This window comes from Cottoperca gobio, chromosome 19 (genome assembly GCF_900634415.1).
Source record: "Cottoperca gobio chromosome 19, fCotGob3.1, whole genome shotgun sequence".
NCBI classification, from domain to species: Eukaryota; Metazoa; Chordata; class Actinopteri; order Perciformes; family Bovichtidae; genus Cottoperca; species Cottoperca gobio.
In genome coordinates, this window is record NC_041373.1 from 16,708,817 (window position 1) to 16,726,316 (window position 17,500).

Sequence of the window (17,500 nt, forward strand, 5' to 3'; positions counted from 1 at the left end):
ACACACACACACACACACACACACACACACACACACACTCACACACACACTGAGACTTGTACTGTCAGGCTTTCAAGCTCTCTCAGTGGTCACTGCCAGCGGAAGACTCGAGAAACTCTGTGTGTGAGACAGCGTGTTCAGTATATCAGGGTGTGGACAGAGGCTTTTGTTAATTGGCAAATGTGACAATAAAGCACGAGACGATATTGATCTTCTATCGGATGCAGATCGATTTAACTTGTCATCCTTCCAGGTGTGTGTGTGTGTGTGTGTGTGTGTGTGTGTGTGTGTGTGTGTGTGTGTGTGTGTGTATTGATCAGCAGCAGTCCATTCAAAGAGCTAAAGTGAAGAATATTCCTCCATTACTTTATATGCGTTTGCTTCTCTCCTCCTTGTGACATTCATTATATCAGCCCCTCCTTCTGGTGTCTCTCCTTCTTCATCATCCTCCTCTTCCTCTTCATCATCCCTTTCTCTCTTTAGAATAGTGAGAAACCTTGGGAGGGTCTGGCCTGTTATCTGTTGTCACATTGTTTTGTTTCACTGTAGATGTTCAAGCACACTTCAGCAGCCGCTGAGACAAACACACAAAAGAGGGCGCAGGGTCCTTTTTTTATCACATAGATTTCATTTTACCTTGGCGTACGCAACATACTGCATGTTCTCTATATGAGTTGGTTTGATAAATGTAAGAGCAGATCTGTTATAATCCAAGAAGGAGAAAGTAACCTTGAGTTTTTTGGGTGCTTTTCAACATCGGACGCTTTCTTTGAATTTCGCATGAAAGCGTTTAAAGTGTTTAAAATCTAAACACATTTAGAGCAAACGGGATTCATCCTTAATTAAAACTGTTGTAGTGTACCTTTAAAGGTGGGAACACATCAGTGCACTCGTAGAAAACAAAATGCAGCTTTTTCCTCGCACACTTGGAGACAACTTTCCTTTTTTTTACCAAACTTTTATCCTTTTGGGGTTAAATAATAAATCTCAGCCTTAAATATTCCAACACTGTCACAGGTGTTATTTCAATCCTCTTTTCAGAGCAGCGATAGTGTGACAGTTTCCCAGTTAAAATGCTACTTTCTGTGGAGAATTTAGTATTTCTTTGCTTTTCGTAGGTAGATTTCTCCCCACATGACGGTTAAACATCAGCGTAAAATGGCGTCTCTGAAGCTCTGGCTGTTAAATTGTGAAGCAGAGACACCAAATCCTGACGTTTATACTGTTCAATCTCCACATTTGCTGCTATCAAACTCCACCGTGGCTGCGCTGGAAATATAACGACATCCTAAAATTTATGTTTGGCCCTGTTATCCGTGAGAATACCAGAAATATGCCAAGTAGCAAAAAACCTGCCCAGAAAAGCAAAGGCCCGTTTCCAGCACTTGTTGTTTTTATATTTTTTATAAAACAGTGTTTAAGTGTTTTTGAGTGGATTTTCCCCTCAGAAAATCACATTACAGTCAATCATGAATAACCTAAAGCAGATTTTGCTCACTGTAAGTACAGCTGGCTGTATTAGCATGAATAGAAACTCATAATTCGGATTCTTATTACCTTGGATTGTCAACATCGGAGGATTCGCTGCTTGTGTGTTGACACACTTTTCCAGTCATGATGCCAACTGGGAAAAAAAAAATGTGAAGCGTACGAACACATTTTCTACTTTAATTACCGCTGCGGAGTCTGAACGGAGCTGTTTCCTCAGTCAGCAGCTTGTATTTATAGTAAATACCATATGCACATATATTAATAAGCTGCTCGTTATCGTGATGTCACTCGGGTCGGAGTTGAACTTTTGACAGATCTGTTGATCGGAAAATCAAACCCACTGATAAGTGGAGCTTATGTAATGTTTGTTTGTATCTAATCTGTTGTGGCTGATCATACGTGACGCTTTGGAGAGGATGCAGCGGTGACACATGGGGAAGGGGAATGTGCGGATCGGGGGTAAAAACAAAGGCGGAAACAGAGGGCAGGAAGAAACGAAGGGGAGGAGGAAGAAGACAAACATTGATGGAAATAAGGTTTACGTTAGTGGCTGGCCTCCGAGATGATTTTCCATATCAGCAGGCCAGAGGGAGTGGGCAAATAGGATTTTCTCCTCAACTCGCCAACAGAAAACAGACAGAGAGGGGTCGACAGGAAAGAGGGGATGGCAGGGGGGGGAGAGGGGGAGAGGAAAAAGAGATGAGTAAATGGAAACAAGATGGGGGAAGGGAGGAGATCTGAGAGGGTGAGAGATTAAAGAACAGCTGTGGTGGGAAAGTCTCCAAGGAATGTCGAATATTTACACCATTAAACGTACTTATCAATATCACTACTGTTTGAAATCAGTGTAGCTCATTTCTTTTTATGTCTTATATAATACAAGTCAACTTTTATGGCCCTTTGAGGCTCTTCAAGATGCCTTGTGTAATTTCAGAAATGCATGGCCGCTCAGCTGGAAACGAGCTTTTCTCTCCTAATATCTGTTGCAGTGTCTGTGTGAGAGTCTGCTCTGCCAGGGGGGGGGGGGGGGGGGGGGTGGGGTTATATTATGACTGGCTGAAAGACCACTGATCTACAGTTGTACAAGAAAAGATTTGGAGAAAAGAAAACACTGTGAGAGAGAGAGAGAGAATAAATGTCTAGAAGGGAAAGTTTCTTCTTGCTCCAAATTTATTATGAGTGTGAAAATATCAAGTGCAAAAGATGGAGGGGTTTCTGCTTTTAAATTATCTTCATATGTGTGTGTGTGTGTGTGTGTGTGTGTGTGTGTGTGTGTGTGTGTGTGTGTGTGTTTGTTTTCAATGCTTCAGATCCAGCTGTATAAATAGACACACACACACACACACACACGTCTTTCTGATTTGTCTGCTAATACACACCCCTGCTCCATCTCCCATGCCCTTGTTCTAATGTGTGTGTGCGTGTGTGTAGGTGTGTGTGTGTGTGTGCGTGTGTATGTGTGTGTGTGAGAGAGAGAGAGACAGATTGGCAGACAGTTGAAGGCACTTGTGGTTGTGGTTGTTAGGGCGTCGGGTCGTGGTTGAGGTGAGGGTACTGTACATGTGTGTGTGTGTGTGTGTGTGTGTGTGTGACTCCAATATGGACTGTTGTGGTTGTGGTAATTGTCTCTGATGCGAGGCAGCATTTATGGGTGGAGACCCAACTCGCCTCTCACGAGAACGTAAAGAGATCGGATCTTCCTAGCTCCAGATATAAATCGCGAAAGCGAGATCGGGAGGATCGCCACTCTATAGATATCCTCTCAGGGGACTCTATTCTTAGATGATCTATCTAGCTATCTGCTCTATCTATCTCTCTCGTCTCTCTGCTCTCTCTGTCTCTATCTCTCTCTCCCTATCTCTCTCTCTCTCTCACTCCATCTCTCTCTCTCTCTCTCTCCTCTATTCTCTCTCTCGCTTTCCTCTCTCTTGTCTCTATGTCTCTCTCTCTCTCTTCTCTGTCTCTTCTCTCTCCTCTGTCTCCTCTCTCTATCTCTCTCCTGTCTCTCTCTGTCTTTCTCTTCTGTCTCTCGTCTCTCTGTCTCTCTCTCTCCTCTCTCTCTCTCTCTCTCTTCTCTCTCTCTCTCTCTCTCTCTCTCTCTCTCTCTCTCTCTCTGTCTCTCTCTCTCTCCATCCAGTGACTAATTACCTGACTCCCCACGGATTTGTTTCTTCCTTCCCCTACAACTGTTCGGGTTGTTCCACTAAATGAGAGCATGCTGATAAGTGGAAATACCTTCAAACTGAGCCGAGCGTGTTCGCCCCTGGTTCCAAACTTTTATATGATTGGTCAACAATCTTTCCAACACGTTTCAAGTTTCCGCTGCATTTCCTCTCCGTCCATTGTTATGTTTAATTGCCATTCACACGGATCATAGGCTATAGAAAACCTGGATGTAGCATCTGTTGGGGAAGCTTGGTGTTGGACTTACCGACATCTTTGTTAGTGACGTTCAAACCAGAACGTCTGAATTTGGGAAGGACAAGTAGGTTAAAGTATGTACATCTATGAATGGTAAATGGAGTGCATTTATATGGCGCTTTTCTAGTCTGAGTGGCCACTCAAAGCGCTTTACAACACAAGGCAGCATTCACCCATTCATACACACATTCATACACTGGTAGCAGAGGCCACCATACAAGGTGCCACCTGCAAATCAGGAGTAGCAAACATTCACATGCACACGCTGAGCAAATTGGAGTTCAGTATCTCACCCAAGGAGCCGCCCCCTGACGTGTAGACTGCAGCGATTGAACCGCCGATGTTCTGATTAGCGGACGATAGCGCTACATCCTGAGCCACTAGACCACTAGAGCTAAATCCACCGATCTACTCGCTAAAACCCGCAAGTTCAGTCCAAAATCAGACCTGCGCTAGAATTTCCAGTTAGATCAACAGATGCTTTTGAGATGCGGTTTAAAACTCTCGAGAGTTATCACGCCGGCAATCATTTCATCTGTCATCGCAGCGACCGTGAGGTAAACTGGAAACATGGCGTTCACGTCTCAAAGTAATCTACCAAGACTGTGATTGCACGTATTGTTGGCAAGTGCAGCGCCTTGGCTGATGACACTGTGTTGATTCTTTTTTGCCAGACAACCCTGCTTTTGTGTGTGTGTGTGTGTGTGTGTGTGTGTGTGTGTGTGTGTGTGTGTGTGTGTGTGTGTGTGTTGGCAACGACTGGCTTCATTCAAATGAATGAGGGAGCTGCATTTCTTTTTCTTTCAAGGCTTAAGTCGATCTGAAAGCGGCTAGAGGGACTTTTTTCAATTGCAGCCAACATAGTACACGACTAATTAGGCCCCAAAATATCTCCACCAAAACAGAATTTCTAAGGGAAATTAGCGAGATCCCCACATCAAGTTTTGTTACGTCGTTTGTTCTGTTACTCCAGTGCATTAGAGCCCTTTTCATGCTGACTGCGACCGGCATCAAAATGATGACAACAGTCTCAGGTGAAAATCATCAACAGTGACATATTTGAGCGTTCAAACTCCAGTTGGATTTTAGTCACGTGTCTCACGCCCGAGTTTATACCCATTCAGATCAGAATCGAGAGAAACGAAAGTCACCTTGAAGTCTTTTCCTGATCATAAGTCTGAAAGAAAAAAACAGACATGTGTCACATGTGGAGAACAAATGATCAGAATTGGGACACTTGGAGCTGCAGCGTGAATGTAGCTTGAAGGGATTCATTCCTCTAGGGTCGGTCATGAAATTTCATTTTCTTTTTCTACTAATACCTTCCAGATCTGCCACGTTTTTACTCGCTAAAAAGAGAAACATAGAACCTCAAAGTCTTTCTGGGTTCTCGGTCCAGACATGTTTATATTGAAGTGACACTATGTTGCCTTGATAATGTAGAGAAATGCTACTGCTTTGTTTTGTAGGACTTCTAGGTCCAGTGCCACGTGTTATTTATCAATGGCGGCGGCATGTTTGCGAGCAACAAGTGACACATACACGCGGGCACCGATGGAAAATCCCAGGCATTGTTGAGGATTTTAAAATGAGACGTGCATGAAACATTTGGGTTATAGCACATTTACTCTTTTCTCAGTTTAACAGACATACTTCTAAATACTTCTTCTGTGGTGCCGCTTGCTCATTAGCACCTCAGTAGAACCCTCCCCCCCTGCTAGAGTCGTATTTTATCAGCGATCACCTCTCTAACCTCTAGCCTCTGTGTCTCTCAGGTGCTTCCTTCATGGGTTCCTTCCTGGCCAGCAGTCTGGGGTCGCCGCCCTCCCACCCTCCTCACCCGTCGGGACCTGCTGCCTCGCCCTCCTCCCCCTCCTACAGGCATGGACCCCATTCGAGCGCTTCCCCTATCTGGTTCCCCCATTCACATGAAGGTAAGAGACACACACACACACACACACACACACACACACACACACACACACACACACACACACACACACACACACACACACGCAGGAGGCAGCCCAGAGTGCTTGGGTCTCCGGTTAATCCAGGGTCTTGGTTTGGGATTAGATCGAGATGGAGCCATTAAGTGGTTTAACCAACACTGAGCTGAGGCCAAACACGCGCAGCAGCAATGCCTCAGATGATGCTACTTATAGAAACACACACACACACACACACACACACACACACACACACACACACACACACACACACACACACACACACACACACACACACACACACACACACCTCTCCTCTGGCTCTGAATAACAGCCAGCATGTGGCTTTGTGTTTGTGGCGGTTTTCTAGTTCAGAGCTCGAGCACCGTGACGCTTTCGAAAATGGTGCACGAGCGAAGCCTTCCTCTTCCTCTTGCCACATAAACACACAAACAAACACACACACACACACACACACACAAACACACACACACACACACAGCAGAAATAACATCAGAATCGGCTGTAATAAATACACTTCAGCCTCCTTTCACTCACTCATCTCTCAGCCCCCCTGCTCGCTTTTAGGGGTGAGTTTTAAGTTTCATGAGCTCCTACACTCCCCCCCCTCACACACACACACACACACACACACACACACACACACACACACACACACACACACACACACAGACTGAAACTTACCCCCATTTCCACCCTCCTCACAGCCTCCTCCCCCTCCGACCGCAACCCCACCCTCAGGGCCCCTTCTGGGCTAACCGACCTCCAACGGCCACCTTCCTGATCAGACACACACGCACACAAAGTAATGTGCGCATCCACATGCATCGTGTCCTCTTTCGGCTGTTAACCGTTTGTGGTCAAAGAGTGAGCCTGACTTAGTTATCTGTCCTTTTCAGGTATGTATGTGTGTGTGTGTGTGTGTGTGTGTGTGTGTGTGTGTGTGTGTGTGTGTGTGTGTGTAAGAGGATTTGACAGCGAGATGGGTCCAAACAGATAACCTCCAAAAAAAAAAAGAGAGGCTTCAACAGAAAGACAGTTTCCGCCACAGGCTGTGTTTCTCAACTACCGGTGAAAACAGTCAGAATCCGAATGTCACGTTTCGCCAGCTTTTCACAAAATCTGAGCGAGTAAGCGATAACACACAGTTCTGTCGCCTTGGGAAAGTATTTGTCGTCTCCAAACATGTTTGCAAAAGAATTAAATGGAACCCAGTCAGCTTTGGGTGCAGACGGTAACTGTATTTGTTTTTCTTTGATATGGTACAAAGTAAAGCTCTTGAACCAGTTCTGTGACCGCTGCACTCACAGGTGTTAAATAACATTCATCAAGACTGCATTCCATCCAGGTGAGCCACATCCGGGTGTTGCACACGCTGACTTGTTAGTGTTATTAGTTACACTTGTGATTTCCTGCTATGACATATAAAAATGTCCCTCTTCTGACTTATCTGACAGCATGAGTTAAATAGTCTACCTGCAACAGAACGGCTGTTTATGAGTATTTTATTTCCCTCCTATATGTTTTAATATGTCACATCCTGTTTGTGAAGTGTACACACCAGAATTTAATTAGGGCAAATAAGTCAAACTGGCTCCTGCAGACAGGACACTTCTTCACTGCGGCCAACATGTGTGATTTAAGCTGATACAACGCACTCATAAGAGCTGTGTTGTTACATAGAAGTCTCTCCTGATGCAGCTTTAAAGCTTCAAAGGAGACAAGAGTTTTGTTTGTACGACTGCCTCATTTGCAGCTCGTCGAGCGATAAATAGCAACAGTTAAGCCTCGAAAATGAGCACTAATGTCGCCCGGAGTGACTGTGTTAAATCAGATTCATAGAAAGAGTCGGAGGCAGGACTTCAACGTGAACACGGGAGAGCAGCGGCGGTGAAAAGAGAGCAAGAATGTGTGTCTGTGTGTGTGTGGAGGGAGAATGTGTGTGCCTATCAGACAGATTTTGTGTCTGTGTGGCTCGGCTTTGATGTCTGAACACACACACTCTCATGCACGAACACGTGCACGCACACTACAAATGATTGTTTTTAAGAATTCAAGCCAGGGAGCTCCGGTAGGCGGTCTGCCAGCTGGCCACGGTCCAGAGAGTGGAGTGTAGCCAGCGCAGAGCGAAGAAACCTGGCCGATGTACACACTACACACACACACTACACACACACACACACAGAGTCACAGACATATTCACGAAGAAATGCACAGTTGAAACAGCACATTTTCCCTCTCACACACACACACACACACACACACACACAACACAGACACACACGGCTATCCTCGCGCTCTCCCTCTTCCACACCTGTCCTTGTTTTTCGTCCCCTCTCTCATGTGCTCTCGCTCCTCTCCTTACCTCCCTTTCCACTTTCCTCTCATCTCAGCCATCTCAAAGCTCTCCACTTCCCTTGCACTTCCTCCTTCATCTTCCATCCCCCCTCACACACACACATCCTCCACAACACACACACACACACACACACACACACACACACACACACACACACACACACACACACTCCCCTCTCTCATACGCCTCACAGCAGCACCAGATTGGGGGCTTTTCATATTGACAGCCCTGTTCTTCTGTGTCTCTTTTACTTTTACTGTCCTTACATCGTTCGTTCAAACGCTCACCTCCACTATCCCTTCTTCTTTTCCTTTCTTCCTCCTCCTTACTTTTTTTCCCACCGTGTCCCTCTGCCGTCTTTGTTCCCCTCTTCTTCTTTCTCATCTCCCCTCCCTCCCTCCCTCCCTCCTGAGTTTTATCACTCATCATTACCCGGGGGATTGGCTTTAGATGGCTGATAGAGCCTTTTGGCTAATTGTCGCCATTTAGATTCACTGGTTGTTAACCAGTCAGAGTAATCACACACACACACACACACACACGCACACACACACACACACACACACACACACACACACACACACACACACACACACACATACAGACAGTGGAGTGTACACAGTCATGCATCTACATTGCAGCATGAGCACGCAGACACACTGAGTCCCACACACACACATGCTGGGAGCAGAGAGGGGGTGTTGGTGGTTTTGCAGTGCGACTGTGGAATGCGTAGGATGAGTTTTTATGGAGTGCTGTTTACTTTGGCCACCACCGTTAAACTTTTAACGGCTGCCAATTAACGGGCCGGCAAGGACACTCTGTGGGGCATGAAACCAGCTGCTGGAAAGCACACACACATACACACACACACACACACACACACACACACACAGTCCAAGCCTTTTGGCCCCATCACGAGGAGTTGTGTGCCTCCTCTGTGTGTGTGTTTGTGTACTTGTGTATGTGCATGGGCTTGTGGTGACTTTGCTGTTTTCCCCCCCTCCCAATAACACCCCTCCTCAACCACCACGACAACCCCACGCACACATACACGCCGACCCTCACCCATCCCTTCACCCATCCGCCCCCACCGACTCAAACCACCACAAAGACCTCCTCCATCGTACGATACAGTTCAACGTCCTTGAAGACGAAGAACAGAGTGGAACGACCGTTCACCTCCCATTGACCTCCTGGGAGGACTATGTGTGTGTTTTAAGGAGGGAGGGGGGGAGGAGAGTGTTTGCGATGCTTCATACTATTTGTCTTGGGTTTGAGAAAAATGTGTTTTGTAGAAGAGCAAATTCCATCCAGTTGAATGCTGCGAAACACTTGGCAGTAGCCGTCTGCTGTGGTTTCTGTCACCACTTTGTCCACTGTAAATAATGTCAACTCTTGTGGCGTGTTAGTGCAAAAACTGCATTTATGGTGAACGTAGCACTAACTGGCCATATTCTTTCTGTGTTTTCCTCAAAATGGCCCCATTTCATGATATATTGTAGAGATAAACTGTTTGTTTAGAGGGTTGCTGAATGTCAACGCTGCGGAGAGACATCAATTCTTTCTCCCTCTCCCTCCCTGTGACAGGGTACCCCAGCTATTCAGGAAGTCTTGCTTCTCCTTTTCTCCCCATGAGTCCCCTGGATCACCATAGCAACGGTCTCTATGGACAGCACCGCTTCTATGAAACTCAAAAAGGTAGGTGTGTGTGTGTGTGTGTGTGTGTGTGTGTGTGTGTGTGTGTGGGGGGGCAAAATAGCTTTAAATATACTCCCTCTAAACTGCTTAGTCAGCACTTAAGGAGTAAGTACAGCTGGTACGTTTTTCAAATTTTCATATTTTATTATATATTTTAAGTAGGGGGTGTCACAGTTTACTGGTCTAGATGATAACTGTGACATTTAAAACATTAAATATATTTGTATTTTTTAGTCATTTGCCCAAAAAGCGAAGTTAAATATGATTATTTTGCATTGTTTCATTTTTGTATTAAGATATTGCGATAAACTAAATTTAAATTCTTCTCCTCTCTCTCCAGATCACTTCTACCTGAGAGGCCTTCCTCCCCAGCCCCCTCTGCTCTCCACCAGTCACAGCCTTCCTCCGCTGTCCAGGACCGCTCCAGGCCACCCACTCGGCTCTTGCAGCCGAGAGACGGACAATGGGGGAGGAGGCGGGAAGAGCGCCAAAGATGTGGTCGAGAAAGGAGTTTCATCCGTGTCAAAGGTGAAGGAGCGATCCAGCAGCAAAGAGCGACACCAGGAGAGCAAAGACAAGCAACATCAGCTTCATCATCACCATTCTCATCAGACAAACCTTGCCACCACTCCGTCCGGCCACCACCACCAAGCTTACCCCCACCCTCACCATGCCCTCCTTCCTCACCTCACACCGCAGGGCAGGGAGGAGGATCACAGACACCCTCTGGAGCGACACAAGGAGTACAGAGACAGTGACTCGGGCAGTCAGGAGACAAAACATATGAGTGCCTGTAAACTGTCCAGTGGTTCGATAGCAGAGACTGGCTCTGGAGGAAGGGAAAGAGCCCTGAACAGCTGCAGTGGTGGTGGGGTGGGTAGACCTCCATCTGGAGGAGGCAGGCGGTGCTCCAAGGATGGACCCATAAATGGGGAGATGAGGATCAGCGAATCCTCAGCTTCTTCCAATGAATGTATGAGAAGAGGTGCGGCTGCAGCGACAGCCATCTTGGCACCTCCAAACCCCCACTCTGTGGCCTCCTACTCCATGCCTCCTCCTCCCCCTCCGCCACCTCCTCCTCATGCTTTGCACATGGGGTCCACAGTGGCAGGAGGTTGGCTACATCATGCACATCACCACCCTCATCCTGACTTTTACTGTCCCCCTGCCCCTCTTACACTGACGCCCTCCAAAGATCCAGCATCCACCCCTGGAGGGTCTGGCAGGGAAGCGAAAGTCATTGGCCCAACTTATGTGCCCTCAGTTGGACCACTCGGAGAACTGGCAGCCACTGACTGTCGTGGAGCAGGAGGAGGGGGGAGAAAGTCCGATGACAAGAGTGGAGAAGGTTCTTTTGAAAGTCCGTCTCATCACCCCAGTCGACTTAGTAGTTGCCAAAAGAAAGATAAATCCCAGCCACACCAGCAGCAGCTGGGATATGGCAAGGCTGACAAACCTCCTGACTGGAGCCACCAGACACAGCACTTCCACAAACCGAGCTCTAACGTGAGCTCTCAGCCTGAACTGCGCTCCTGCAGCCTGGACACATCTTCATCCTTCAGAGACGTAGAGGTTGTGGACGATGTTTACCGGCCCTCACTCCCACTCGAGGCCCAGGGGACGCACCCTGGTGCTGGACAGGGCACATCCAGGAATGGCCCCAACACTAGCACTCCTCCCTTCAGGGACTGTTCCCAATCAGGCCCGCATCCTGATGGGAGGGTGGGGTCAGGGGCAGCATCACAGAGGGAGGGACAAAAGGTTGCAAGAATACGGCACCAGCAGCACAGCAGCCATGGGGCAAGTACAGAAGAGAAGGGAAGAGATGGAGGTCAGACAGCATCTTCCTGGGGGGCTCGAGCGGGCTACCAAGAGGACCAGAGAAAAGGCTCCCATCATGCATCAGTTGGTAATGGTGAAGTAAGAGGGCTCAGCACCAGAGCTCCAAACAGTGACCACAACCAGCCCCATTCTCAAGCGCCTCCAGCTTTATCCCGCTCCTCATCACACACCACTGAGGGTGAGGGCAGTGCCATGAAAAACCTAATGAACTACAGCTCCCAGCAGCCTTTGCTGCTGCCACAGCGGGGGCCCTTTGGAGGTCTGGGCTGCCTCAAGCAGGGTGGAGAGAGATCAGAGAAGGGGGACAGAGGAGGAGCTAAAAGCAACACCTCCCTGCAAGACCCTCCCAAACAGTCGCTCCCTCCTCGCCGAGGCTCCACTAACGAGGGCGAGAGGGGGGACAGAGGTGGGAAGGAGGCAGGGGAGGCAGGTGAGGGGGAGGTGCGACAGCCTCCGGTGGGTATTGCGGTTGCGGTAGCCAGGCCCCCCCATCGTTCCCCAGACAACACCCCTGGACACAGCAGACAGGGCAGGGTGCTGCCCAGCATGAAAGGTCAGACACCATTAATGCTCCTCGCGCTGAAAGTCAATTAATGCTATTTCTGTGCTCTGGGCTACATAAAGGGAATAATCTATTATTGGTGTTGTACAGTATCTTATCCTTCATGACGGTTACTGCGGACTTGTTTCTGTGATAAACCGGCCAAAACGAAGGCAACTTTGCAGAGAAGCTTTAAGCATGTCAGAGCTTGTGACTATACTCACCATTATGCACATTCAGGGGAAAAAAGATGTGTAAAAAACGTCACTTTTTGTTATAGTTATGCAAGAAAAGGTAAAAATCTCAACGAATGCAACGAACATCACAATAAGACATTAAGTGTACAAACATCTACTTGTAGACTTTCCCTTTTGAAGAAGCAGTATGTCCTCGGAGTGTTTTCAGACACACGCATGTTTGAAACATTGTCATCTAATGATATCTTTGATGTTACTGTGACTGTATTTACTACTCAGGAGTATCACGCTCTATGTATCCTCTTGGTCGGGAGGCAGAGGAGAGGAAGAGGATGACAGAGGAGCAGATCAACCTTCATCACCTGGACAGAGAAATGATCATGAGGTACGCTTAAATTCATAAACACCAACACATGCGAACACATGGACACCCACATGCACCCGGTAGCATCTATTCATTTCTTCCTCTCATCTGATAAGCTGCAGTTCTTTTATTCTCTCGGCTTCTCTCTCCCAGTCTGAGTTCTCTTTTCTCTCATCCCCTCACTCCATTTACTCTTCTCACCCTTTGATGTGGTATTTCTGTTCCCCTCACTCTCTCTCTTTCTCTCGAAGATGAGATGTGGTGCATTAATGTTACAGGGACTAATACGGATGTCTCTGAAGTATCAGGCTCTTATTATGTAGTCATATTAAGGGAAGAAAACATATAATGAGAACTCATAGACCAGGCACAAGATGATGGCTGTTCCTGTTGCCGTCACATTTCCTTTTCTTGATGATTATAATGGTAGTAGTGGTAATGAAGATGACAAGGATGAATATAATGATCATAATGATGGTGATGATGATGATGATGATGATGATGATGGTGACAATAGAGGGATAATCAAGATAATCACAAAGTTCCTCCCGCCTCACGCCACGACAGGGAAAACAAGGATCGCGTGGAGTTCGCCAGGATACACCCTTCCAGTAGCTGCCACGGTGACCTGACCTCTCACCTCTTGGTTCCCGGAGGGGCCAGTAGGTTAGGGGCGGACCCCGCCGCACATGCTCATCCAGCGCACCACCACTGGATGCAAAGGACAGGAAGTCCCTCCCTCTGGATGGGACATTCATACAGTGAGTAGAGTGGAGGGGCAGCACATTTTATACATAGAACCTGGTCTGTACCTCAAATACTCTCAATATCAATATGTTTTTTGTATTGTTTTATTGAGATCAGTGCGATTTCATATTGAATAATGTTTCACGGTTGTTAATAATGCTAAATCCAGAGGTCTTTTTTATCTATTTCTTCTAAATGATTTCTTAAAAAAACAACGTAGGTGTTTAAAACAATACATTTAAAACTGTTATTGATGGGCTTCATGTTGAATAACAATTGCTTTGTATAAATGAGCTACAAAGACTTTCAAACTAAACTAACACTGCTCCACATTCAGCCTGTCAGCGCCAGAAGTTTGCTCTTTTCTACAAGTTTAAAGAGCACCAGCGCGATCTTTTGTTTGTTCAGTAAAAGAAGTATTTAAATGCTGTCCTCGTTATTCCAGGTCTGAGCCACGTGGGAATGAGTCCCGGCTTCCCACCAGGTCTGCCCAGCTCTCTGCAGCCCGTCTTGGGGTCGCTCACCCAAGACCCCAACTCCCAGCTGGTGGTCCTTCCTTCAGAACCCGGGCCTCATCATCACCTCGGTAACCTAAGCATCCTTTTTACAACAGCACACACTTACATCCAGCAGAGACCATATACATAGCTGTCTACCCGTACTTACTGCCCCCTACCTCCCTCCTCTCCATTTGTACCATCGGAGCCGCTGCCATTCCTCTCCCAGAGTTTTAGTATCATTGGCTAATCATAATATAATGCTCAACTAAGTCCCTCTGTCAGTGGGACCGTGTTTTATAGCTTCGTTAATGGGAGCAGCTATTCCATTGCCGCCCTCTGCATGTGCCAAGCGTTATGCAAACCATTTTAACTGGCGTTCATCTCTGGTGGAGCACTGGACCTTGTGTGTGTGTGTGTGTGTGTGTGTGTGTGTGTGTGTGTGTGTGTGTGTGTGTGTGTCTGTCTGTCTGTCTGTCTGTCTGTCTGTGTGTCTGTGTGTGTGTGAGTGGACATCTAAAGTTAGTTGTGCTCATGTCTGGAACACCATGAGACATTGCTCGGTGTTAGGGGTTGGGCTGTACATCTCAGCCATTGCGAGAGAGAAAAGAGTGTGTGCGCCTTTTGTGTTTGTGCGTGTGTGTGTGTGTGTGTGTGTGTGTATGTGTGTGCGCGTCAATGCTGCTTTGCAAACAGGCTGTGAAATTTAATTATCTCCCGCCTCCCTTGCCTCGCTCCGTGGGAGTTCCTGCAGAGAGGGGAAGTGCATCCACTGAACCCTTCCCCTGGGAAACATTAGCCCACTCAGGCTAATCTCACAGAACAAAGGTTCCCAGCGACAAGGCAGCCAAGGAGGGATGTGTGCATGTGCGTGTGTGTGGGTCTGCATGTACAAGTGTGTGTGTGTGTGTGTGTGTGTGTGTGTGTGTGTGTGTGTGTGTGTGTGTGTGTGTGTGTATCTTAATTCATATGCCCAGGGTGAGTCTTTGAAGAAAATGTGTGTTTCCCTGAATAAAAAATCAGCATCATTAGAAATAGAAAGAGCTAAAGAAGGTGAATGGAGGATGTGAAGCATGCATTCATTGATTGTGGCCAACATGCAGCTCATACAGGCCACAGTTGTTTCATCTTTTAGTTAAAGTGGCCGAGCTTCCTGCAACCCCACATATTCAAAAGAACATTTTCTCTCTATGACTTTCCTGCAACTCTGCAGCCATGAAAACATGTCTGCTTCTTCTTTATTCAAAATGTTTAAAGGTGTGAGTTTCTGTTATTTCTTATTTCTGTTTCTCTCTGTTTCCTACTCCAGAGGTTTTGGAGCAGTCAGGTCTGTGGCCCCCTGTGTACGGAGGTAGGGGCCCCCCTTCTCATCTGCAGCATCACCCCGTCTACTCCCGCTCCTCATTCCTACGGCAACAGGAGCTGTACGCCCTGCAGCATCAGCACCAGCAGCAGCAGCGAGCCATGGAGCACATGCAACGCCACTCCTTAGGACAGGTAACTAATACTAATACAACCCGTTTAATATAATAGAATTAATGTCAAATATAACACATTTAGAAAGGGGTTATGTTTTGGGCTAAACTTGTGAAATGCTGTTAACATATTATTGTGCAATTGTGGAAAAATGTGAATAAGGAAGTGCGGAAATATTGTGAAGCAAAAGTTCCTCTTCCCTTCTGGAGTCTTCAGGACTGACATACATACAGCGCCAAAGCATATGCAGAGTCACAATCAGCGCTAATTATTTAAGCCAGTGACTTTCATTGATAAGGATGTTGTGGTGCTTTTGCACTCTCACATTCGCCAGAGCATTTGACAATCAAACAGTGTGGCTGACTCCTTTATGGATTCTTATTTGTTTTAGGCAAACTGCTTGATAAATAATGCATATTAAAATAATGATATTATTTAATCAATAATAAATATGAGGTATTTATGCATTTGCATTTCCCCCTCTTCCACAGAGAAAACACGAGGAGCATGCTATCACCATAGAGGACTCTATTCACGAATCTTCTTCATCCAGAACTCCCTCCTCCTCTTCTTCGTCTACCTCTCATGTGGCCAAACCCTTCTCCCACACCCCTCCTCCACCCAAGACGCCTACGCCATCTCCAGGGATGTGTCCCAGCAGCCGTCAGTTGCCCTGCTACCAGTCCCCGTCCCGGCGGCCGCACCCACCGAACCCTCTGACACCTGCGCCGAGCCCGGGGGCGGCGGCGCCCCGCTCACCGGCACTCAGCCCTGCTCCTTCACACCTCTCTAAGGGGTTGGAGAGGGGCAGTGACAGAGGAGAGGGACAGCCACCTCAGGACTACCCACAATCCCTAGAGCCAGGTGAGTGTGGAGAAGTTTGTAGGTGGGCTAACTAATGCAATGTCTGAATTTTATAGACAGAGGATGTTAGAGACCTGACAAAGAAAGAGACAGAGAGATGTAGTGTGAGTAAAAACAAAGAGAGGGAGAGAGATGGAGGGTGCTGCTGCAGAAATGTAGCACCGGTCTTTGAAGCGTGGAATTCTTTTGATTTTGCAGAAATTGTTTGAAGCATTGCCGATCCCTTGCTCTGTGTGTCCTTGTGTGTGTGTGAGTGTGTGTGTGTGTGTGTGTCTGTGTGTGTGTGTGTGTGTGTCTGTGTCTGTGTGTGTGTGTGTGTGTGTGTCTGTGCATTTTTCTTTCTGTAAAAGCTAAAGAGGGACAGAGGGCAGGTCAGTCATTAAGGTCACAGAAAGCACTCAGTGTGTGTGCGTGTGTGTATGTGTGTGTGTGTGTGTGTGTGTGTGTGTGTGTGTGTGTGTGTGTGTGTGTGTGTGTGACCTGCCAGCGTGCACATGTGTGTGTGTGTGTCTGAGCTTGCATGTGTGTCACAAGCGAAAGGTCATCGAGATCTTCAGACAGGCCCTCCTTATCCTTCAGGGGTCCTTGAGAAGTACAGGCGGAAGGATACGCATTCATCTGGCTTTGTTGTCAGGGGGGCGGAGGGATACCATCAATAATAAGAGCGCAGGGGTGACAGGGCCGGCACTGCAATCACAGGAAAACGGCAGGGTGTCATCAATATCCCACATAGATCTATACACTCACTCACTGACACACACACACAACACATATAATATACACTACTGTACACACACACACACACACACACACACACACGTGAGCACACACACTCCCTGTGTTTTCTGCACCCTGCTGTCAGTGTATTATGCCAAATGTGATCACGTGCGTCACCCTGTCTGCCTGAACAGAATGCAATGAATTTAAAACAGAAAGGGCCTCGAAGACTCAGACATTTTCTATTTTCTTTAATTGCTTGTAAATACATTTTATGTACCGTTTGTCAGATTGTGAAAATGGTTTTATGTCG

At 47.1% G+C, this 17,500-nt stretch overlaps 1 protein-coding gene across 1 annotated transcript in view; it reads left to right on the top strand.

Moving 5' to 3' along the window:
- The window catches only part of bahcc1b (BAH domain and coiled-coil containing 1b), a 56,062-nt gene that overhangs the window by 16,859 nt on the left and 21,703 nt on the right, over nucleotides 1-17,500 (top strand). The window contains exons 3-10 of the mRNA XM_029456365.1: nucleotides 5,688-5,846; nucleotides 9,832-9,942; nucleotides 10,283-12,337; nucleotides 12,802-12,907; nucleotides 13,454-13,647; nucleotides 14,079-14,219; nucleotides 15,440-15,627; nucleotides 16,098-16,470. Coding sequence (XP_029312225.1) covers nucleotides 5,688-5,846; nucleotides 9,832-9,942; nucleotides 10,283-12,337; nucleotides 12,802-12,907; nucleotides 13,454-13,647; nucleotides 14,079-14,219; nucleotides 15,440-15,627; nucleotides 16,098-16,470 — 3,327 coding nt within the window. The remainder of the gene's footprint in view (nucleotides 1-5,687; nucleotides 5,847-9,831; nucleotides 9,943-10,282; nucleotides 12,338-12,801; nucleotides 12,908-13,453; nucleotides 13,648-14,078; nucleotides 14,220-15,439; nucleotides 15,628-16,097; nucleotides 16,471-17,500) is intronic.